This window comes from Zeus faber (genome assembly GCF_960531495.2).
Source record: "Zeus faber genome assembly, chromosome: 6".
Lineage (NCBI taxonomy): Eukaryota > Metazoa > Chordata > Actinopteri > Zeiformes > Zeidae > Zeus > Zeus faber.
In genome coordinates, this window is record NC_137201.1 from 15,937,592 (window position 1) to 15,963,740 (window position 26,149).

A 26,149-nucleotide genomic window follows, 5' to 3' on the forward strand; every position below is an offset into this window, starting at 1 on the left:
AGTTTGCCAATCAGCCAAGTTTCAACTCACATGGGATGGACATTCATTGCATCCGTCATGTATCATGTGTCGTGTTGAGACAGTGAAGCTGATACTACTGTGAATTAGAGAGAGATTAATTCAAAAGATTCTGTAAATATAATTTATTTTCCACTCTACGAAAACGAATAATTAGTAAAATAAGTCAATCGCCTTTCACCTTTATTAATTAAGGTCAACAATGAACGGAGTGACTCCCGACTGCCGAGTCTTTTGAAAGATTTGTTTGCCACCAACGAATCGTTCCTGAATCCTGCATCACTACGACCGATTTGAGAAGCAAACTAAAGGGGGAAAGGAACACCTAAAAGTCTCTGTGTTCTGCTTTACTAACCCCACCTCATAATCTATACACTGCATATACTGTATATACTGTACATATGTAGATGATTACATCCATATATACAGTTTAACATGCGGAGAGTTTATCAGTCTGCCAAGTAATTCACGTTCACACACACACACACACACACACACACACACACACACACACACACACACACACACACACACACACCTACTGTACACTCATGGGTTTGTACTGTATGTCCATATACTGTAACACTTACTAAGCCCGGAAAGCACAGTGAGTCAGCAGCACTTGCTTCCACTGCAGGTGTCTTTTTACAGACCAGACTAATGTCTGTGTGAATATGAATATGAATATGAATATGAATATGAATATGGCTTTGATTGACATAATTACAGAGAGCAGACGTACATCTTTACATCTTCTGGCGCTCTCCGACAACGACTCCATTTTCCCTAATCAGCGTGAGGCGCGCTACACTGACGCCGGCGCTAATCGGCTTGATCACATTCTGTTCTATTCCAATGTGATTTATTTCTTGAAACACACTCTCTCTGTCTCTCCCACACACACACACACACACACACACACACACACACCCACACACCTCCGCTGGATGAAAGGATGTTTGGGGACATCCCATGTGTACTCTGGGTTTTACAGCTATTAGAGGTGATATATAGGTGGAGGGAGGTAGCGCTTACCGGGCCACGCTACGTAAATGACCAGTCCGAGAAGAGGCCTGACAGTACAGTTAACAGTACACGGACCCTTCCTTCTCCCCGAAATAAACACATAAACGAGCACTTATTTGCAAGTCCAAATACGTGCGTGTGTGTGTGTGTGTGTGTGTGTGTGTGTGTGACCCACCGTCCCTCCTCACAGTGCACGCTCATGGATAGTTAGACGGGAAGCTTCATCTTGTCCCCCAAATAATTTATTGAAAAGGGTTGGTATCTGCTTTTAGTGTGTATATGGTGTGTGTGTGTGTGTGTGTGTGTGTGTGTGTGTGTGTGTGTGTGTGTGTGTGTGTGTGTGTGTGTGTGTGTGTGTGTGTGTGTGTGTGTGTGTGTGGGTGTGTGTGTGTGTGGAGTAGGAAGACTGTTGTCTAGGTGGCATTATGTGCCCTGGAATTAAACCCTTTAAATTGGGAATCCATCCCTCCACACTACAAGACCCAGAATTCCATTCAAAATCTGCTTTATCAAATTTACCCCAGCTGCCTTTCACGTCTCGCATGTGGCGGACCCCGCCACCAACCAATAGACAATAATACAGTATAGTACAGTATCATTTATTTTAAGTAAATGTTGGACAAATATCAATGTATCTGACAATGTATTATATACAGTATAATATCAATTAGGGTTAGGGTTAGGTTGAGGGTAAGACGGCTACAATTCAGAAATGTTTTATTGTAGAAAAGATGTAGAAATGTAAAAGTGCTCTGATAAGCTTTTTTACATTCCATAGTCATTGCTCTGTAAATTTCTCACAACAATGAGTTGAGCTCAGAGTTGGAATTCCATTCCAGCGCAGGATTTCCAATTAAATGTTTTTGTGCTACTACACTTATCTCACAGTAAGAAAAATACAAATAATAAGATAAGAGGAGAAGGTCTTGGTAAGCTGTCAGCAATGTCTCTCTCTCTCTCTCTCTCTCTCTCTCCCCCTCTCTCGCTCTCTCTCTCGCTCTCTCTCTCTCTCTCTGTCCCTCTCTGTCTCTCTGCTGCCAAACATAAAGCCTCCATGAAATGGAGCACCATTCAAGCGTCTTCTCGCTGTAAATACTGTGGTTTATCTTCAAATTCGTTGGGTGTAATTATTTTTTATTGGGGGGGGGGTGTTGGTGTTTTTCAGGGAAAACCTGGAGAAACGGCGGCAAAATGAAACAAAATGAAGGGAGAAGCGGGAATGACCTCAACTCTCCGGGACGCTGAATGAGTTGGCAGGTAAGAGCTGAGTCTTGACTGAAGACTCAGACTGAACTCTGATCCCGGACAATCCCAGACCTCTACATCCCATCATCTCAGTAGACTTGTTGTTCCCCCCAAAAAACAGAAGGGTACGGATTTTTGTCAGAGACATTTTACCTTCATACCTGTAGTCTGTAAGTTCATTTCACCTGTTCATATTATTCGTAATTATTTCTTTATTGTTCATATTTAGGTTTATTGGATAATGTCAATTATTTTTATTGTTCATAGTTTATTTTTATTTTATTTTTCCTGATTTATTGTTTTTCATTATTTTTTTCATTATTTTTCATTTTTTCATTGTTTATGGTACATTTTTACACTTGTTTTACAGTACATTGCCCTCTGTCTGTCCGTCTAATGACAACATTAAGGGCAAAACATTGAATGTTGTGTGTTGATGTGTGACTGACTTCTGAACCAGGACAGGCTCAGTCCCAATTTAAATAGCAGGTTGAATCACACTCCACTCCTCTTTCTGCCACTTTCTGAAGCTTGTCTTTAATATTCATGAAATCGGCATTGGAGTTATTTAATTATAGGCCAGTTGGGTGGATTAGAATGAAATAACTGGTAATTAAGCCTTAAAAGATTGTATAATTTCACCCATGTTTATTTACAAGACATTAGGAAGTAATGATGGAAAAACTACCATTAATGTGATGATCCATACCAAATTAATTAGTTTTTATATCATTTTGGAAGATATTAAATGTTTTGAATATAGCAAATGAATCATTATACTGTAGGTAGAAGAAGTGTTACACATATATCGCACTCTTTTTGACCAGTTAAATACATTATCAACACTGTTTGGCTCTACTATTCTGCTTGTGAAGCCCAGGAGTGAATGTTATAGATCGTGGGTTCCCCAACGTGGTGTAAATACTTGATTGGCCTGTAATACACTGTTATTTGGTTTAACATGTAAATTAAACCTGATTACATAAAGTGCATCCACCATCATCAGTGGTGACCACCGTTTGGGAACCCCTGTTACAATGGATTTGAATGTAGGGAGTTTGTTGGTTCGTTTTTTCAGTTCATCACAAAGTATTTCTTTAAACTACACGTGAACTCTACATATCTATACGATTGATGTTTTAGTAACCATTTGTCCTTATGATTTAAAGTTTGCCCTTGATTTGAAAAGCAGTTATGGTCATTTCCATTTCCGCAGCCACACACACAAACATCCTGACACTAGATATTTGTCTAGTTTGTTGAATTCCTTCAAGAGTCAATTCATTTTAATCATTAATATCAGACGGGATTTATTTGATTGTGATGGCCATTAAAAGAAGAAGAGGAATCTTTATTCATCACACGACACACCACACTACAACACATGCATATATATACACGCACACACACACACACATGCTTTTTTTGGATGGTGGCCGGTGAAATGTGGCCTCTGCATTTCACCCATCCTGGCTTGTCCTTCCTCTGGGGGGGCAGCCAGGAGCAGTGGGCAGCATTCGTCGATGCGCCCGGGGACCTGGTACCAGGTGTCCATCACTGGTCCGACGATGGTGATGTGAGGTGGAGGAAGCCCCATGTGAAAACAAGTGTCCCTCAAGGCGTGATCACAGGCGCCATTTCAAGTCCTTATCCAACATTGCCACTTAGAAATTGAGTTGAAAGTACTCGTTTCCTCTGATAGTCGATATTTAGTTTTAGTAATTCTTCAGCCAAATAAAAGAAAAGAAAACCATTCTTCTTAATAGACAAATGTTATCTAGCAGTTAATTTATGAAGCTGATTTTAGATGTAGCATCTGTTATGTTTGTCCATGCACATGGGGTTTCCTCCACCTCACGTCAGTAAGGACCCCCCCCAAAAACATGCACAAATCATCGTCTGACCAGCGATGGACACTCGTCACCAGGTCCCCGGGCGCGTCCACGAATGCTGCCCACTGCTCCTGGCTGTGCCCCCGGAGGAAGGACAAGCCAGGATGCGTTAAACGCAGAGGAACCATTTCACCGGCCACCACCCAAAGCGTGTGCATGTGTGTGTGTGCATGTGTTGTAGTGTGGTGTGTTGCGTTACAATTAAAGATTCTTCTTCTTCTTCTTCATGCAAATACAAACCGTCTGAGGGTTAGCTCATCGATTCATTAAACGGATCAAACATTATCTAACATCAGTGTTTCAGACCTTCCTTTAAACATGTTGCTATTAAGCAACAGTTATTTATGTTGATGAGCAGTCGTTACGCCCCGGGTGCGTCCTGTTCCACAAAGGGGATTAAATGTGTACAACAATTACAGCTTAAGTAGTCTAGATATTGGTTAATCAAAGGCTTTTCACATATAATGCATTGCATTAAACCTCTATGCATTGCATTAAAGTCTTTTTTTTTACCATCTTTTGGCATCTTTGCTCTTAGAGGAAAACTCAATTATTATTATTATTATCTATAAAGCTAAATCGTTTTTTTTAGATCAATGGGTCCATCGCGGCCCATTTATTCGGCAACCACGATTTCCCAATTAAAAAGTAAAATAAAATTAAGAATCTGATGCCAATCACTTGGGCTGAAAAATACCTGAATTTTCCTTTATTCCCTTTCTTAAGCACCTGTATCACCCAAGGCCCACACACAATAACACTAAAACCTGATGGATCTGGATGAATACAAATTAACAAATATCTTACAACTGGTATAAATACATTTGAAAACTCTTGAGAAAAAAAAACGCCTGCAAGTTGTCAATGTTTTATTGTTGCCATAGTTTATTTATCACAACAGCAATTTGGGAACCGTGTATATTCTTTTATTTCGGGAAACATATTTAATATTTAATAGTCACGTCTGCAAATTATGATTGATTTTTCCCAACTTGTTTTTTTTTTTCCAAATAAGGGTGTTGTGTTCTATGTGTGAGTGGAGGCCTCAGTGTTCCTCTGCTCGCAGCGCTTAATGAGCTCTCGGTCAGGTAGCTCCGTCCGAAAGAAGCCGATTGTGATTACAGCTCCTCATTTGTGAGAAAAATGTGTTGCTGCTGGTTCTCTTTCCAAAGCAGGCAGCAGGCAAATTGCCTTATCTTTATCTAGCGGCGCCTGACGAAAGTCGGTTCAAAGTGTGAAAACCCCCGCTGGTGTACCACGGCAAAAAGTTATTTATCAGCTATACACGATTTCAGCAATTGAGAGGCAACCTGATGAGGGTTTGTGCTCATTAGTTAGTACTAAATAATAAGGCTCAAGTCAAACAAACTGTTCTTAAAAAAAAGCAGATTCTAGCGAAATAATGGAAGGCGATAGCGTCAAAGTCAAATTTGACAAACATTTGCTGTTTCTCGTTTGCACATGAAAAACAAGACAAGTGGCCCAGTCATCAGATTGCGATGCAGAGTATGGACGGTTATCTGGGAGGAGATCAAACATTAGCGGCAGTTGGTCAGGTAATGAAGGGGGTTCTTTTTTACTTCACAGCTTCTTCTTTATACATTGTGTTGCTATTAATGGAGAAATATTGAAGGAGTTCTAACATCCATGTATATATATACCCATATCAGTCCCACAACAGGGAAATTTGCAATTTCTCTGCATTGACCCATCCTAGTATCTGACGCAGCGGGCTGCCATGTAGAGGCGTCGGGGAGCAGTTAGGGGGCTAAGTGTCTTGTCAGTCAGCACGCTACAAGGAGGAGCCGGGCATCGACCCAGCAACCTCCTGCTTACTAGACAACCCGCTCTACCTCCTGAGCCACTTTCCCCGTGACATCTATATGTTAGCACAAGCAGATTCTCCGCGTATTTACAATATTGTCCGACGTGGTTGCCATATGGGGGCGGTCAAGATCCGCTGGTAAACAAATGCAACGTGCGCTGGGGGTGCGGGAGTCGACTGCGGCTCCCCTGGCTCCCAAACGACTTGGAGTCGCCGCATCCCTCAAAGCAGACTGCACCCGCCCACCTGGCATTTATATATATATGCAATTCGAATAGAACCTGAATATTACAAAAAAAAGCAACAATAAAGTTCAACATAAATTCATCCAGTTTGTAGCACCGTGAACGCACGAGAGAGAAATATTCCCGGTAACAGTGCGTGAAGTCCGCGTGGGCGGAGACACGGGAGCGCACTTACCCTCACCTCACTCTTTCACTGTGTGTACAAGGGCGAGTGCGTCTTTGACCATAATGTCCATTAACTCCAAAGATGTGGCGATGAAAATGGGAAATAAACCAGACCATCATTGACAGAATGTCCTCTAGTGCAGAGGCCCCCAACCACCAGCCCACACACCGTGCCGGGCCGCGGGGTATTTGCCACTGGACTGTGAGCACACGGGCGGGATTTTTTCAGGAGCGATCTGTGATCTGCTCCACAGCAGAGCAGCAGCAGGAGACTGAGTAAATGAAACACATAACAATAAATGTTTTATTTGCTTTGTTTAGAGGAATGATCGCTCTGATCAGAGCTGCTGAGCGGCAGGTTGTAATTCACGAATCACGACTCGATAGTCAAACAATGACATAGTAAGTGCTGAAAAATATACATATGTTTCAATTGAAAATCAAATCGAATGGTCACCTCCCTCAAATCAAGTTGTCATATATATATACCAGACTTGTAGCTCTTCATTAGGTTTGTAAAAAAAAAAAATTGGTGGCGTAATGCTATTAGCTTTTAGGGTATTAGTGATTTGGCTGTCTTGAATCAGTTCCTCCCCATGTGGCCAAGCAACAGCTGCCACTGTGTGTACGTTGGCAGCTTCTCTGTCTCTCAGTCGAGTCGCTTGTGAAACTGTGAAACAAAAGCGAACGGGTCAGAATGAAACAGTGGATAAACTCCCCAGCTCCTCTCGCACCTTGTTGTTTTGTTGGAAATTTGAAGACGATCTATCTATCTATCTATCTATCTATCTATCTATCTATCTATCTATCTATCTATCTATCTATCTATCTATCTATCTATCTATCTATCTGTCTATCTATCTATCTATCTATCTGTCTATCTATCTGTCTATCTATCTATCTATCTATCTATCTATCTATCTATCTATCTATCTATCTATCTATCTATCTAATAACTTCAATACCAGATCATACATCTACTATTCTTTATCTCTCAGATCTCAATGCAGCGATTTAAACACAGTAAAGAGCATCATTCAGTGAATGTTCAAAGTCCGCTTGACTCTTGACTCTTCTTTGGCATGGCAAACATGCCGTGATAGGTACTGCGGTTGCTATGGATACCCAGCCGCTGATGAGGGTTATTTATTTGATTAAATTGTTTATTATGTGTATGTGAGTGGGAGAGCATGCTGATGTGGTAAAGTGAATTATTTATGGCTTGTTTGTCTTGTCCGTCAGGAAACTAAAGGGGAATGTGTATATACGGTTGTCACGGTGACAACCTGTGGCACAACCCCATGCAATTCACATTTGCTGTAATACCGCCCTCCCCTCCTCTCTCTCTCTCTCTCCCTCTCTCTCTCTCTCTCTCTCTCCCTCATTTGTCCTGTGACTCACCGCCCCACGTTGATTATAGATAAATATAATTATGATGGATTAACACGGAACAGAACCCCTGATTAATATAGACCTGATTTATCTCCATCACGTGCTCCATCTTGTTCTCCTCCGTTTCCTCTTGCTCACACTGTCTTTGATCTCCTGTGGTATTTTTGAAGGTGAATGATTAGTTGATCGGCTCATCCACTGTCAAACAGAAGCAAAATGGGGCAAAGTCAACATCTTGAAGAGTACCTTCTGGCATGTTAAATACCACTATGACTTGTTGAATCCTACAGATGGCAAATCACTCACAGTCAAATACAACAAATGGAGGATTGTGATTGGTAGAACTTTAATCACCACACTCTAAAGGAATAGTTTGGGTTTTTTGAAGTTTATCACTGTTTTCTAGTCACCTCCTCATGTACTACGTAGGTTGGTTCCAGACTTTTTTCCAAACTGCTTGGCTCCATCCCTCCATCAGGAGTCCAATGCAAGTGATGGAGTGGAGGACAAATTCAGTGCAAGCGATGGAGGACGAATCCACAATCTCTGCTAAGTGCAAAAATTGAATCCACTATAACTGGTGCTATTTCATTGCTGGGCTACAGTGTTGTTATTGGTGTTACACCCAAGTGTATGACCTGCCAAATTGTGACTCTATTTTTAATGTTAGATCGAAGAGATTGGGCAAAAAATTAAATGGCAAGAAAAGACAAGTAAATTGATAAGTGATTGACACAATTTACTATATTTAAAAACACTTTAACTAAGGACTAAGTGAACCGAAAATGGTTATCTGCTAGTTTCTGAAAAATAACCTTACACTTAACGCAACATAATGTATAATAGATATAATACAATATAATACAGTAATACAGTAGTACTATAATACAGTAAAAAAGATATTAGACAAATCTAGAGAATCCCTAAAAAGTGTTTTGTTCTGGTTGTTGCACTGGTCTCAAAGCAGCAATTTTCCCAAAACTACAAAATCATCACACAATTCAGCAGGTCACCCATTTGTGTAACACTGGAAACAAGTCTATAAAACAGCAATGAAAATTGCAGCACCAAACAGCGAATTTAGCAATAAAACCGAATGTAATATAAAAAATAAATCTTTTAAATTTTTCAAAAGGCAAGGTCAGAAAACAGAAACAACCTTAACAAAAAATCTGGTGTTGACTGGCTTATTAGCACGACTGGCACAAAATAAAAATAGGGATAGAGGCTCATGCCCTCAGTATGAATTTCATTCATAGATAGTATTTCATTGGATGTAAATGTCAGCGTTTACATGCCTGTGTACCCATCAGCCAGTGTGGTAAACATTTGCACAGTTACAGCAAGCTCCACCAATCAGACATCGCTGTTACACTTAGGATTATGGGTAGTGCCGTCTCCATGACATTGTGAATAAAACATGTTTTTATTCAAACAAGGTTGATATCATACTAACTTTTGGCTTCTTCAAACTGTAATGTTAAACCATAACTCTAAAATTTGGTCGGAGAAAGTACCTTCGTTGTCAGAATGTACGTAATTTGCAAAGCCCTGAATTATATGTTAGGCCATTTTACGTGGCACCCCCCTATTGACACTACTACCCTACCACCTCAAAGAACATATCCAGAGCTGTCCAAAAGAGTTGACCTTATTTTGTTAGCTCTTTTACTTTACTGAGCTATAAGTGCTTCAAAAGTGACCGCTCATTAGGGTTCAAAGGTCAATATCTCAGTTTAGGGTCCACTGAAACTTCCATATATTAACCTACAAGATGAGACGTTTTTTTAAATGTGTTTGATTTTGTTCTATGACAAAGTAAAAAAAAAATCGATATTGATATATCAATATTCAAATTCTAAATCGAATATTCGATTTAGAATGTGAATGCTCTGGGAGTTTACACTTGGCACCGCACTGCAATGGTAGGGTTGGGCTTTTTGTTGTGTTTTTATTTTTTTTTGTGGTTCTTTTTTTTTTTTTTTCATTCTTGAAAAGTAAAATCGATTTCTTCCAGACCACAATGGCACCTATGAGGCACTTTAACATGAAAACACATGTCAGCGATAGAGTGCAGACTGCTATACTGGCAGGAAAACACAGATAACAACAATGATGACCATAAACCACCAAAAATGTCTAAAATATCTAAATATATGATATAAGATATGATTTATCCATGTGGTCATTGACCCAAGCCATGGTCCTTCTCCCTAAGGCGTATTTAAAGGCATTCTGACCTCTGCCGTACAGTGTGACATTAAGTAGGATCCGACACTGAACGGTGCCATGGGATTAATAGTGTTTCCCGCTGTTAAGTGTCTAACACACTGTTCCCGTTTCCCGACAAAGACCTGGCCTCTCCACTAGGAACGGGCAGGCTATTACTGTAATTGCTGATTAATTGCTGGATTACTGACTCCATTAATTCTTTAATTACAAAATTCAAATTCCAAGCACCCAGAGCCTGAGGGGTGTGGAAACAGCGTGTTGCTACGCTGGGGCGGCCAAGGCTGATGTGACAGGGATCACACAACAGGCTGTAACACTCGTTCCATTATGGCCACTTTCATTTGTCTTGAATTAGGGCCCAGCAGAAAGATATTGCCGAACGGCGAAAATAGAGGTTACAGTGTGTGAGACTCCTTCTGACACATTTTTTAGAACTCGGTATTAAAAAGTGACATTATGAACGGTTTATGGTGATTTGTTTTATGGTGCTTTATGGTGATATATATATATATATATATATATATATATATATATATATATATATATATATATATATATAAAACAAATCTGTATGTAGAATCACATATTATATATTATAATTAATTGTAATTAATCACATGATGTTTGTACAATTAATCATATGTTTTAAATGTATTTCTGCTTTCTATGCACTGCATTTAGTTATAGCCATCCATCCATCGATCCATCCATCCATACATACATACATACATACATACATACATACATACATACATACATACATACATACATACATGCATACATACATGCATGCATACATACATACATACATACATACATACATACATACATACATACATACATACATGCATGCATGCATACATACATACATACATACATACATACATACATACATACATACATACATACATACATGCATACATACATACATACATGCATACATACATACATACATACATACATACATACATACATACATACATACATACATACATACATACATACATACATACATACATACATACATACATACATACATGCATATATACATACATACATCAGTGCACTGAGCCAGTTACTAGTATAAGACAAACAAGCTGCATAAACCTGCAATTCCAAGGGGGACACATTATGGGCTATGGACCCTGGTGTGTAAATCCCCATGAATGTACACAATGTAAACAAGGTCTGTGTAACACATATTTAAAGGTTTGTCATTTTGATTGTTGGTTAAAAAATATTGTATTCCAAGGGTTATTGCACTTAGAAGACTGTTTTGTGTTACTTTGCAGAGAGTCCCTAACACGCCATTAAAAACAGCAGCTCTTTGCGCCGTCCCTAAAGCAGCAGCTCAACTACGGACGGTTCAAAGGAGGTGTCTGTCCGTTTCTCTACCCATTGCTACTAAATAGGACGGTAACCGCACCATTCTGACATTCCATACATCAGCAATCTGTGTCTTTTTGCAAGACACACTCTTTTCTTCCTTTCAACGAGAGTTAAAAATGAATCAGCAGTGAAGGAGCCCCAAATTGTGACAGCGGAATAGATTACTGTACGTTGATTCACAAAGCAAAAACAATGCATCTTCTCACAAACAATGAAAGCAGGAAAAATTGGATTTAGCGCAGTGAGGGAATCAGATTTAAAAAAAAGATAAAGGAAATGAGATTAGGGAAATGAATAGGTTTTCAAACTTCTGTCCCGGCAGCATATTGTGAACCGCTGCGGGAACCCGAAACTTGACCCAAATTAGCGGGACGGAAAACAATGAAACAGCGGGATCGGCAACAACATCCAGGGGTTATTCTGCAGCTCAGAAAAATGGAAACAATTGAAAGTGTTGCCGGTGGAAAGGGACAGAATGTGGTGGTGTCCTCACGGCCGCCAGTAGCTGCTTCCACACCGGCCGACCTCAAAGTACATTTATCTTATTACTTGATGCAGGTACATCCACACAGAAAACCTGATGACAATGCAGTGAGCGCATTTTCGTGAGTGGACCACAGCATTTATTAATCCAAACACTCTTTCATTCATTAATTCAGAGTGTGCTGAGATACTCTATGTGGAGTGCATCGATCTCACTCAAATCATTTGAATGAATTATTCCATATATCATTTAGTAAACTGTTAAGGAATGGAAATGTACCTCAGAGCTGTTTATAAATTGTTGTATTATTAATTGTAATTGTATTATTTTTAAATGTATTATTATTGTCATCCCATAGGGATGGTACCCTATTGTTATTGTTCGGATTTTTATTATATTCTCCTTGGCACTTTTCAGGCTAAAAGTGTCTGGAACAGGACAACCACTGGAGCTACGGGCACGGTTGATGTTGTTAGAACTGGGACGTCGCAGACATCTCGTGGCTCAAGTTTCATCCAAATCGATCCACATACGGAGAAGGAATTAGTAAAACCGAAACAATTTGACCGGGGGTAGCCAAACGCTCGCGCATCACCGACACGCCAAGGTTCGAAGACTTCCGTTCGGTTGGTGGCGCGAGATGAGTTTGTGGAGTAAGACGCTTTGTGACATCATGAGCCAATTCGCTATATTATGTGCATGTTGTGGCTACGAATGTCCATTTGCACCGTACCAGCTACGTGGTGTGAACTCCATCGCTCTGTAGTGGCTGCAAACTGCCACGTGTGTGTGTGTGTGTGTGTGTGTGTGTGCGTGTGTGTGTGTGTGTGTGTGTGTGTGTGTGTGAGAGCGTGTGTGTGAGTTGCCTTACCTGCTTGACGTCAGCGGGGCGCTTCGTTTGATATTTATTCTTTTTCCATTTTTTTCTTATATAGAAGCATTATGTTCCATCAGACCCGGTGCCATGTACCTCCTTCGAGCCAGTCATAACATAGATAGAAACTAGTCCCAAAGGTTTAAATAGTTGATGAAATGTCTCAGAGGGACAAGCACGGTGTGTTAAATCCATTTGAATGGAACCGTGTTGTTGGGAACTTCCACACAGAGTGATTTCCTTCCATAGAGACACCGTGAGCCAGGACTCTGTGGACTACAGGGAGAAGACAGCCACCTTCTGAATTTTAGGATAAAGTCATAACACGCAACAACTCTTGTTGTTCCTTTATTAGTAATTCAGCGTGTCATCGTGATTCAGAAAACTCGAGTCACCGCGTCATTACGTGAGCGAATGCTGCGTTCCATGGGAACTCGAAAATTGGTGTCTCGATAATGGACCCTGTGTATGGCTGCCTGCAGCTATATTTATTATTATTATTATTATTATTATTATTATTATTATTATTATTATTATTATTTGTTGTTGTTGTTGTTGTTGTAGTAGTAGTACTACTAGTAGTCGTAGTAGTAGTAGTAATAGTAGTAATAGTTGTACAGTAGTAGTAGTAGTAGTATGCTAATGTGAAACTCCTGGCATTGTTTTGTACAAAATTTGTCCAAATTTTTTTACTTTTTTAATGAACTCAGTGATTCCAATCAATATGTTTTCGGGGTAAAGGTAAAGCCTGAGGTCTATGGAAAATTGTACATTCTCGTTTATTTATTATCTGTATACATTATTATTATTATTATTATTATTATTATTATTATTATTATTATAATTATTATTACTATTATTATTATTATTATTATTATTATTATTATTATTATTATCAACCCCCACGGCCATAGAATGCTCTACACACAGGCTATATACTATATTTCTACAAAAACAAGTAGACAATTAAAAAAAAAATGTAATAAAGAATAATAAAAAATAATAAAAGAAAGAAAACCACGGCCCTTCAGGGCTTCTGTGAAAGGATTTGAGTATGCACTCCAATATTTGATGCAGAGGTTGATCCTTTCTTTTCAAAGCTGCTATTACAGACGATAAATGCTGTACAGTAGCTGGTTTCAAAGTAGTCTCGTTGTTGAGTACAGTACAATTACAGTAGAGCTTTCACACTGCATGTGATGCCATGTGAACATTATGTCCTTCACATGGGAAACCCATGTATCTCACATGTCCCTCCCAGGCACATTTTTTGAAAAGCCTTTTATTTACACCAGTTTGTGTCTTGCACATGTGAAATCTTGTGACTTTTAGTCAGTGCATGTTCTTGATCCACAAGCCTCTCGCCCTTTTATTCTATTCAAATGTATTTGTTTCTGTTCCGTTCTTCTCTTCCTCTCTGGATCCCATCGAAGGCGATGGAGCCTGAACCAGGAGCAGTTAAAACCTGTGAATCCATAGAAACAAGGATGGTTTCTTTGCACGACGCTACAAATCAATATCCTGCCAGCGCAAACAGCAAAAGCTGCGGGGCTGAGATATCCGGGGCGTTTGTCATCAGATATCCACAGCGTACGAATACCTCTCAAAACTACGTGCATGTGCATGTGCTGTTTGTTCCAGTGTCTGCGCGAGCGAGCGATTGTAGGGACGGTGAAACAAAAGAATTGAGGGAAAAACTCACACAGACACAACCAGCTTTTTGCTTTCGTATTCAAAACAAGGTCCCACTTTGAGTGAACTCATCTCTCTGAACACTTCTCTTTCTGACACAGTCCACAGGCCCATTTTCATATTTGATTTTCTTGGGTCTTGTTTATTTTGAGTTTACTTTATTATCTATTTATTTATTATCGATCTATCTATCTATCTACCTATCTATCTATCTATCTATCTATCTATCTATCTATCTATCTATCTATCTATCTATCTATCTATCTATCTATCTATCTATCTATCTATCTATCTATCTATCTATCTATCTATCTATCTATCTATCTATCTATCTATCTATCTATGTCTATCTATCTATCTATCTATCTATCTATCTATCTATGTCTATCTATCTATCTATCTATGTCTATCTATCTATCTATCTATCTATCTATATTTATCTATCTGTCTGTCCCTCTAACTGTCTGTCTGTATATATGTCTCTCTGTCTATCTATCTATCTATCTATCTAGCGATCGATCTATCTATCTATATATCTATCTATCATCTCTATGTCTGTCTGTCTGTCTGTCTATCGATCTATCTATCTATCTGTCTGTCCCCCTAACTGTCTGTCTGTCTGTCTGTCTGTCTGTCTGTCTGTCTGTCTCTTTCTGTCTGTCTGTCTGTCTAGATAGATTTCATTCTCTGAACTCTCTCTGAAAGCATTGTGCTGTATATGCACTATAGAAGCAGGAACAGCTCCCGCTTATTCATTAACTAAAGCTTAATCGTTTATTCTAAATGTGTGTGCTCATTAATCTGATCTGTGTAAATAGATGTTATTCTGATACTTGAACACCATCGGAGCGCACACATGAAAAGCCTCTAAAACTGTGATAGATCTGGGCCTTCAAACAATAACCCACTTTAGGGCCCCGGTCACGATGATAGATTTTTTTCGGAAGTTCCTGGCTGACATTTGTGCTGTGAAGTGGCGTCGACAGTGGGCAAAAGCATTTTGGAGTGCGAGAAATATAAACCAGGGGAGTCGTGCTTTATTAGGTGGCGAGAGGATGCTTCACTGTGTGAGAGAATGTGGGAGGGTTGGGTTCGTAGGTATTCACGGAAGAGAAGGGAGCGAGAGAGTTAGAGAGAGAGAGAGAAGGAAGAGCCAGATTAATTAGATGCAATTTGAAATCAGGTCACTTCTTGATGAGCTTGCCAGTAGTTTTTTTTTTGCAACGCGTCCCCAATTCCAAGCAGAGAACCTCCATCCGGTGGATTCTGTGGCGGGAGAGGTGCCCACCATGCTAATGCAGCACTATCTTATCATGTTTTTTTCTTTTCTTTTCTTCTGGAGCCTAAAAATAGCAAGCGCACAGTAGCACCATGACCACAGCATCGGATTGGATTAATATAATGTAGATGTTATCGTTTTTTTTATGCACAGCACAGTTTGCCGACTGCTAATCCCACGCACGGGTATTAGAAGTATGGCTCGAATGTTGCCTCCTTAGGCCAACGTCTGGAGATTAAATTGGGTCGCTGTTGGGGTAAAAACCATGCTATAAACAGTGTCAATGAGAGTTTTTCATGTTGAAGTGTCTTATACAGTAGGTGCCATTATGTTGTGGAGGAAATTGATTCAACAGTTCAAGGATGAAAAAGAAGCAACAACTGCATTGATGAAGTAATGGGTGGGGTGTTAACTGGACTTTTGAAGTTTATCCATGTTTTATACCCCCCTTACTGCCATTGCTGCAGATATTTACTCAGGAACACCTTCATTGAACAACACAGCAAAGCATCGCTAATTTTCAACAACCACTGCTCCGCCAAACTGAATAATATGTTACAAAAGGTACAACTGCGTGGTATTGTCATAGGCTTATAAGGTCCAATGATCCCAAGGTGGTTGGGAGCATTATGCTGCATTCAGGGTCTCCAAAGGCAAACAGGTTTGGAGCTACAACCACATTCCAGATGGACTTGACGGTAATGAGGGTAAACAGTCTTCAATCAGTTTATTTTGCCTTAACTAGGGTCGTCCAGATCCAGATCTACGTGGAGGTAACATTCATGGGTGAGCGCCTGGTGGCCAGGCAACCGGTCTAAGCCAGACGGAATAGGGGCTTGATGCAATACCTGCGAGGTGCAAGGTGCAAAAACAGAGGTTATGTGGATGAGAAACTCGCTAGGAGGGAGGGCCTGGCCCTAGTGCAGGAGAATGAGAGTTTGCAACAAGATAAAGTTGGCCTAAATTGCACACTAAATGTTGGCTGGTTGTGGAGCCAAAGTCTTTGATAAGAGGTGATCTCTAACCTACTCATAGTGGTTCAGGGTGAGAGAGGCTGGGTTCCAAAAAAACATACAGTTGCTGTTTGTCCCATTGAATAAGAGGGTCACAAACCCCTCTCTATCAAACAGCCCAAGCAAATTGTGGGTGTTTGCCGGGAAGGAGGCTTCGTTGAGATGGGGAGGGACTCCTGGGGGTTGGTGTTGGAGGCAGGGATAACCTCCCAGATAGGAGGTCCATGGAGGTTGTCAGCAGGGATGTTACAGTCTGTTGGGGTAAGTGTTGATAAAATCCAAAGGTGAAATATGTGTGTGTTGTTGAAGCTACCTGAAAGAACTGTGCCTTACTCCATCAGACGCCCCCACCTCTTTATGAAATCGTTCTGGAGACATAAATGCACAAGCGGACATACAGGCCATAATTAATGAACAACTAACTTCATTTTGTCCATCCCTGGTTACTGAGGGATTGTGGGAGAGTAGAGTAGAGAGAGAAAGCATTGTGTTGTCAGCTACTGTGAGGCATTCTGTCTTTGAAGACTGAGAAAGAACTGTGTTTGAATTCTTGGAATTAAGTTACGTTTATTGAGTGTGGGTATTGAACAGGATATCAAGATACAGTATAGCCTACAATTAGAGTGTCTGATGCTGGGACAGGAGGGTGGAAAAATGGTGGTGCTATTTGCAGATGACGGCCTTTTGGCTTCATCGCACTGCAAACTGCATTAGAACAGTTTATAGCCCAGTATGAAATGGTTTTAATAGGGATTAACACCTCCAAGTGTGAGCCCATGGCCCAAATAATTTAAGTCACCCAGTGCTGTCTATGCAGACACAGCCAGTGTTTTAGGATTTTTATGTCAGACTGCACAGAAAGCTCCAGAAACAATGACATACCGCCAGCTCACACCACATAAAAAGTCATATTCTGCACCTTTGCCAATGAAACGAAAGGGACGTTCATTCCAGAATATTGTGCACTTTAACCTTCCATTGACTTCCATTGAGGGAGAGTTAGCCTGACTCAATCTCGTCAGTGTAGTCTCTCCGCGAATAGAACATCTTTAATAACGGCATTAATTTAAAATGTAATGTAATATGTGCCCCAGAAAGCAATTAAAATGGATCAAACATGAGAAGGAGAAACAGAGAAAGTATACCCTGGCATATAAGTCTTAAATTAATACAATGTTGCTTGAACTCTAAAATTGATCCCTGATGCACTAAGGATGTTGTACTGCATTAATAGAGGAAGTTGGTTCTTTTGAAGTGGCATCCATCCCCCTAAAGCCATCTCTTCTTATTCACAAAATCTCCTTTATACCCTTTTTTTCCTCCACAATCTTCCTTCCTTCCAATCATTTCCTACCGGCGTTATACATTAAAAGTGACAAACCCTCTCGGTCACCTCATGGACGGTCACGTTTGGCAGTCTGGTCACATCGCTGCCTCTGAGCAACCCAAAGTAATAATCAGAAGTTTCCAGATATCTGGGCTCGATTGAAGGACTTCTGGGTGGCGAGCTGCTGTTATTGATGCCCCCCCCCCCCCCCCACCCAAGTCCTCCAAAAAATATAAATCACACAACACAGCAGCAGTATTGTTCCGTTTCTCTCCCACACCCCTTCTTGTTGTAGACAACGCTCAGGGGTTGCAGGCAACCTTGTGAATACACTGAGGCACATAGTGGTGTCAGAAAGAGAAATATCTCAAGCACAGCCAAGGTCATTCATTATTGGAGTTAATTTCTGTGTGTGCGTGCGTGGGTGTGTGTGTGTGTGTGTGTGCGTGCGTGCGTGTGTGTGTGTGTGTGTGTGTGTGTGTGTGCGTGTGTGTGTGTGTGTGTGTGTATGTGGTGTTCTAGCTGTAAATTTTGCATATTGTGCATTCGTAAGTTGTTTTTTTTGTTGCTTGTTTTTAGAAAATGTTTTTTTTTTAATTTAATCAAATGTTTAAATTACAGATTGTGTTAATGCACGCACTACCCCATTTAAGTATGCATTGCGGATGAACATTCCTGCTTTCAAGGTTGTATTGGATTTGATTTGACATGAAATATTTATATGAAAATAGTCTCCATAGTCCAGAATTTCAAGCTCCAGGAATATTAACTATGGCTCCGCTGAGATTATGGTCTCTACATCCTCTGCTAAAAAGCTATTTTGGACATTGACCAGTTGTACGTTTGAGACTTGCATGCTGTCACACAGCTTAAAGGTATCCCACGGAAGGTTAAAAAAAAAAAAAGGTTTTGTAAGCGGGAAACAGAAGTGGTTGGAAGCTTGCTGTCCTGCGTTTCAGGAAAGGATATATAGACCAGCAGAGTCTCAGCAGAGCCACACATCGCTGGGGGCGTGAAATTTCGGGAGACCACTCTGAGAAGGGTAAGTGCATAAGGCTTTACTTGAACCTAATCTAATCTATTGTCTTTTCTCCTTCTCATTTCAGGCTGCGCAGATCCTCCTTCCAGTGTGTGGAAGACCAGCCAATGAATTATGAATGTTAAACAAGATGACCTCCTCTCAGCAGCAGCAGATGATGAGAGGTCCTAGGCTGAACCGGGCCTTGTCCGACCCTTTGCTCGTGCTGCTCCTGGCCCTTCAGCTGCTGGTTGTGGCGGGGCTGGTGCGCGCTCAGACCTGCCCCTCCGCTTGCTCCTGCAGCAACCAGTTCAGCAAGGTGATCTGCACTCGACGGGGACTGCGGGACGTCCCCGATGGCATCTCCACCAACACCCGCTACCTGAATCTGCAGGAGAACCTCATCCAGGTCATCAAAGTTGACAGCTTCAAGCACCTGAGACATCTGGAGATCTTGCAGCTCAGCAAAAACCACATTCGTAACATCGAACTCGGGGCCTTCAACGGACTGGCCAGCCTGAACACCCTGGAGCTCTTTGATAACCGCCTCACCACCATCCCCAACGGGGCATTTGAGTACCTTTCCAAATTGAAGGAGCTTTGGCTTAGGAATAATCCCATAGAGAGCATCCCTTCCTATGCTTTCAACAGAGTGCCCTCTTTACGGAGGCTGGACCTTGGGGAGCTCAAACGCCTCTCCTACATATCTGAAGGGGCCTTTGAAGGGCTAAGTAATCTGCGCTACCTGAACCTGGGGATGTGCAATCTGAAGGAGATCCCCAACCTCATCCCTCTGGTTAAATTGGATGAGTTGGAGATGTCGGGAAATCAACTTTCTGTCATCCGGCCCGGTTCGTTTAAAGGGCTCATCCACTTGCAGAAGCTATGGATGATGCACGCCCAGATCCAGACCATAGAAAGGAACTCTTTCGATGACCTGCAGTCACTCGTAGAGCTCAACCTGGCACACAACAACCTCACCCTTTTACCCCATGATCTATTCACGCCCTTGCATCACCTGGAGAGGGTACATTTACATCACAATCCATGGAATTGTAATTGTGATATCCTCTGGCTGAGTTGGTGGCTCAAAGAGATGGTACCTGGCAACACAAGCTGCTGTGCCCGATGCAGCTCGCCGACCAGCCACAAGGGGCGCTACATCGGTGAGCTGGACCAGAACTACTTTCACTGTTATGCTCCTGTTATTGTGGAGCCTCCAGCAGACCTGAATGTGACTGAAGGGAGTGCAGCGGAGTTGAAATGCAGGGCCAGCTCGTTGACATCAGTAAGTTGGATTACGCCAAACGGTTCCATCATGACACACGGGGCGTACAAGGTCAGAATTTCCGTGCTGAACGACGGCACGCTGAACTTCACCAATGTCACCATGCAGGACACGGGCACTTACACATGCATGGTAAGTAACTCTGCAGGTAACACCACGGCCTCCGCCACACTCAACGTGTCCTCCACAGAGAACAGCAGCTTCAGTTATTTCACCACGGTAACGGTGGAGACCATAGAGACGCCACACAACGAGGGCTTTGCCACTGTGCAACAAAAGGTGGGACCCACTCCCTCCGCCGGTCCATGGGAGTCCATCTCCTCCACCTCGACCACCACCTCCACCACCACGGCCCGGACGCTGCCGTCCACCCGAGCAACGGAGAAGACCTACACCATCCCCGTGACGGAGCTGGGCGGCGAGGGCTCCCTCAACGGGCTGGACGAGGTGATGAAGACCACCAAGATCATCATCGGCTGCTTCGTGGCCATCACGCTGATGGCGGCCGTCATGCTGATCATCTTCTACAAGATGCGGAAGCAGCACCACCAGCAGAACCACCACGCACCCACGCGCACTATCGAGATCATCAACGTTGACGAGGACTGCGTGACTGGCGTGCCAGGTATGGAGGGCCACCACCTGACCCTGCCGCCACTGGAGCACGAGCACCTCAACCACTACAATGCCTACAAGTCGGCGTATAACCACGCCTCCACCATCAACTCCATACACAGCTCTGCGCATGAACCTTTACTGATCCGGGCCAGCTCCAAAGACAATGTACAAGAGACCCAGATTTAATACTTTCTGTGCGTTGTTGTTTTTTCATGATGACTCACTTATAAATCTGATCCAATTAAAACGAAGATGTTATTTACCAGACGATGTTTGGTTTAAGAGACAAAATGGCTGAGGAGCATCGAGCAGCAGACTGCCTGACATGGTGTGTGGGTCGTGTCACATGTCGGTTGATGTTTATTCAATGACTTTTGGGAACTAGGGTATGTCAACTGTTTCAAAAAGTGTCTTTACAAAAACAGAAGTTATTTATTTAAGAAAAAAAAACAAAAACTATCGTGGTTAAATTGAGGAAAAATTGTATTCCGCAGTTATTTTTCCAGCACTTAATTCATTATTTTTATTTGTTTTCCTGTTTTGGATGCATTTCTTTACTAATATCTGTACAACAAAAATCCCCCTGAAGCGATTCATTTAATTTTATAATTTCTTTTAATATATATGGTTGTCGGGCAGATTCTGCAAGAGAAGAGACAGTAACCCTGTTTTTTATTCTTCTCACATCTGTTGAAAGAACTTCAGATCACATTAATGAATTGATCAAATCTGTTGTGACCATCTCTTAATTGAGAAAGATTAAAAGCTTGATCCTTATCCTGAAATGTCGCTCTTGAAGTTTCACAGAAGCTCATTATTTTAAATATCACACACATATCAGACAGAAATCGAAGAAAGTCCTGGCTTTGATGTCAATAGAGCTAGGTTGTCGAAACGGGGAAATATGGGGAATATGACTTTATTCTACTGTCGTAGAGATAAAGGCCGACAATAAGAACTTAAGGAATATTAAATTATTTCAGTTATATTGTGTATTTATGAGGGGAATGTTTTTTATGTGTGTTTCTTTACCATGTTCACTGAATAATCTTGTCGCCAACAACATCCACCCACTGGGGTTTGTATTTTATAAAGATGTCTTAACATTGCAAATGATGGAAAGAAAGATGTTATTTTCATCCGCTTGTGGATCGCCAAATGTTTCATCTTTATCTAAGTCTTTATTTCATTATAAACTGGGATCTTAAATTAAAGAGGGAAAACATTCACAACATTCACAACATTTACAGCAAAGAAAAAATAACTGTTATTTTGCTGTAATAACAACTATTACAGTGTCATTACTGGATCAATTCTCCATGGTGATCTTGGGAAAGTTATTGGATTGAATGTGTCGATTAAGTTTCCAACCGTACATTCACCCTTATTGGGGGCTAAGTCGTTTTTCAGTCGCTTTTTCCATGCTCAGACAACTTTACCTCAACTAAAATGCAACAGAGGCTAAATGAGCTGTAGAAGGAGGTTTAAAACGGCTTTACATTGAATCCGAAAACCAATCCGACTATCGGTACATACCCCCCCATGGCGGCCCTCAGCATTGCATGTGTCTAGATTTCGTATCGCAAAATAAGTCAGAGAAAATGGGAGAGCTCATTCCTTTCTCCAGTATAGCAGCGAGTAGCTTGCTCAGCGGGATATTTACCATTTTCCATTGAGTGGGAGTTTTAAAAAAATATTTATTTAGTGTTTGCAAAGGGTCAAAAAAAAGTTTAAATACGCATTACAAATACGCAATTCATCAATAATAATTGTGATTTATTAATAGCAAATATGGTCCGTCGATATGACACCCATCGTTAACGCACTAACGTCATCATTTCTATATGTGTAACGTGCGTTATTTATTTGTGTTATTTACTTACGTAATTTACTTAATTTTAAACCCAGTTACAATTTAAAAAAAATGGAGTTCCGGTAATACTGTTAGATCCACAATTTGCCTTGTCGCAAGAGTTGAACATTTTGAAGATATCCCAGACCCTCGATCGGAGCATTTTGCATGCAAAATTACACTCTCCATAGAAATGGACGGGACCTCCGGTTTGTTGTTATCGTTTGTCGTTTGGATTCAGTGTGAAGCCGGTTTTAAAATAATTTTCATGGCAGCTGTCTGGACACATTGTCTGTCATCTGCTGGCGACTATCTCACCATGGGCAGTGAATAAAATCCTCCTGAATTGCACCAAGGGCCCTGGAGAGAGACGATGCCAGGGCTTATTCTACAAGAGGCTTTAGGGGGAACGGACGGACATCAAGCAGATGTTCTAGTGGCTCTATGTGGGTCTCTCCCTCCATCTACCAAATTTTGAGATTGATTAATCGATCATTTCATTAATTGAAAGCGTTTAAAAAAGTTTCCACACTGAAAAAAATGTGACTGTAAATAAGAGATATTAGATAATTTTAGTCAAGCTCAGTGGTCGGGTATACCTTCAGTGGTTTAAGTGTAGAATGTACTCTTTCCCTGCACTCCCTATGAATTTTTAATAATATGAAAGGTCCTGAATTGTTGAGTTTTCGACTATATAAGACAAATAAGTGTGATTGTGTGCATAGAATTATAGAGAAAGTTAAACAGACCCTATTGATCAACCCTATTGACACGGTGTGGAAATGGTTATTCTAGACTCACAATCTGGAAAACAAGGTACCTTGAGTCACTATTAATCAGCACGTGAATTCTTGACCAATCCCAAGAAATCTTAAAAATTCTGAAAAATCTGCCGTTAATTTCTAATGATAAGAATGTGACATTGAACTCAAAATCTGAATCACGAAAAACAGAAACTATCAAAACCACTGGAGCATCCCTGCTGACGCCCCCTGGACATTGTTCGTCTCCAAAGTTGCACAAATGTGGTGTGGCCATCTTATTTCTTTCTTTTTTTACATTAAATGAGCTGGTGACATTTTGTCAACTTTTCAAGTCGATAGTAGTTGGATGGCGAGAAAACGTGAGAAAGTCAAAGCCTTTTCACCCAATTTAATCTTCATTTCGAATAAAAACACAATCTATGAATTTGTGGCATTTTTAGATTAGGTTGTTCTCATTTGTATGTAAGATATCTACATTTTTTTGTCAGTATTTTTATTTTTATTCATATTTTCTTTTCTTATCCACACATTTATTTTTTATTTTTTTGGAGAGGGAATGCTGTTCTAGATGTAGATTTATATTAAAAAAAAAAAAAAAACTAAGTTTTGAGAATAAAACAAAACAAAATACAAAAACTTTTTTAAACTCTTTGGTTTTACATGTGCCAATGAACCTGTTCTAAAAGTGAAAAAGAAACATGCTGTAAGAAAATAAATAAGAAATTGATTTTCATGTAAGCATTCTTTCATGACCTTTAAAAGATACAAAGATTAATTATAGAAACCCGAGTTTGTAGTTCATACACAAAAATATCGTTAAAAATAAACTATTGTTGTTTTTCTGTATTGTCGGATTCTTATTTCTACTCAGTGGCCAATATGAACAAAGACAACCTTTTTGTTTATTGCGTTTTAAATGAATGTATCATGTATTAGGAGTATTTGTAGCACTCATGTCCTTCTGTCTCACAGTACTGTGTATGCTACTGGCCTAGTTCTAGGTTCGGTGGCAGTGGTGACTTTGGGTAGAAAAATCTGACCAGAGAATCAGAACTTTAAGTATTACAGCCGGCACTTTAGTGAATTGGAAGTAAACAATAATGCAAAAACAAAAGAACACCCTTATGTTCTCTGTCAAGCTGGGCTTTAAAACTATTTCAAATTATTGATTTTTTTTGGCTCGATTCAGCTTAGGTGAGACCGGCCAACAGCTGATTTTTGTTTAAATCCCAGCGTAACTCTTTGTTTTCTTTCTTTACTCTGTACATTTTTGATTTTAACCTTTTTTTTTTTCTTCCCTTCCCTGTTCTTTAGATCAAAACATCAAGTAACATCACAGTATCAAACAATCACAGCATTGACAGTCATAGAAATAACAAGGAATGTAATACACAATGGTAAATACTCTTTTTGTCTTGTCAAATTAATGTCCAGTTCCGTTTCGCACTTTAGTTCAGTGGAGTTCTAAATGAATAGTTTGCCATCAACCACGCTGCGACTGCACTGGCAGCGAGGTACTGGGTTGTTCTGGAACGCACACAGCGGCTCCCCACACTGATGCCGTCCGTCCAGCTCTCAGGCACCGGATCCCTGGGTGCAGCTCACTATCCTGTGCCCCAAGAAGGGAAAAGAATTGTCCGACTTTCCAAACAAAAAAACCTGATCTGTATGACAGGTCAGGCAGAAAATATTTGCATAAATATTGGTTCTAATCACATATTTCAATAATATAATATAAAACCGAGTACTACACAATTAAACCAAAATAGCGATGGAGCAGTACTTTCCCCCTGCTGTTTGCCCTTTAATTTAGGTATAACTCTGAATATGCACCAATTAAACATTCTAAATATCAGGAAACACAATGTAAAAATACACAATTATAGTCAATCGTGTTCAGTTATTTCTGAATAATGACCAGTGATCTGTTAATAATGATCGTTGCCACGGGCAACCACTTCCTCGCCTGGTTTCGTATCATCAGTCTCATGCCAACTGCATGCAAATAGTGGTGACGCTACGCAGAAACTGCAATGAAAGACCTGAACAGATGAATGTGGATAGGTCCAATTTCACATTTAGGACAGTAAATAAATCAAGAGGGTGAATAGTTCCCTACGTCGCTACAGTGCTGATTACGTTGTGTGGACTATATTTCTCAGTGGAAGCTCTTAAACTGAGACAAACTATTTCTAAAATCATTTTGAATCAATATCCTGTCTCAATATGCAGGATTATTCCCCCTTTAAAAAAGAGCACTTGACCAAGAGCTCTGCACTAATTCAGAAGCAAAAGCCAATGTAAAACAATCAATAAACAGCATATTTTGTGTTTTATTCAACGACGCCAGTGATTTGCATTTGTTATGACTGTAAGGTCAGGACAACCATGTGCACAGCACCACTGGAGTGATGTGAAAGTGAATGAGATCTATAATACATTGGTTCTACTGCTATTATTACACATTATGGAGATTTAATGTCGCTCAAGAGGTCACACATGCGATAGTTT

General features: G+C 40.6%; 1 protein-coding gene across 1 annotated transcript; it reads left to right on the forward strand.

Moving 5' to 3' along the window:
• Positions 1–19,255: 19,255 nt before the first annotated feature.
• On the forward strand, positions 19,256–21,208 carry LOC307231889 (leucine-rich repeat-containing protein 4C-like; the record flags this gene model as incomplete). Its single annotated transcript, XM_080002765.1, has 1 exon — positions 19,256–21,208. The coding sequence occupies one exon, from the start codon at positions 19,256–19,258 to the stop codon at positions 21,206–21,208; it is 1,953 nt and encodes a 650-aa protein (XP_079858891.1).
• Positions 21,209–26,149: the final 4,941 nt, after the last annotated feature.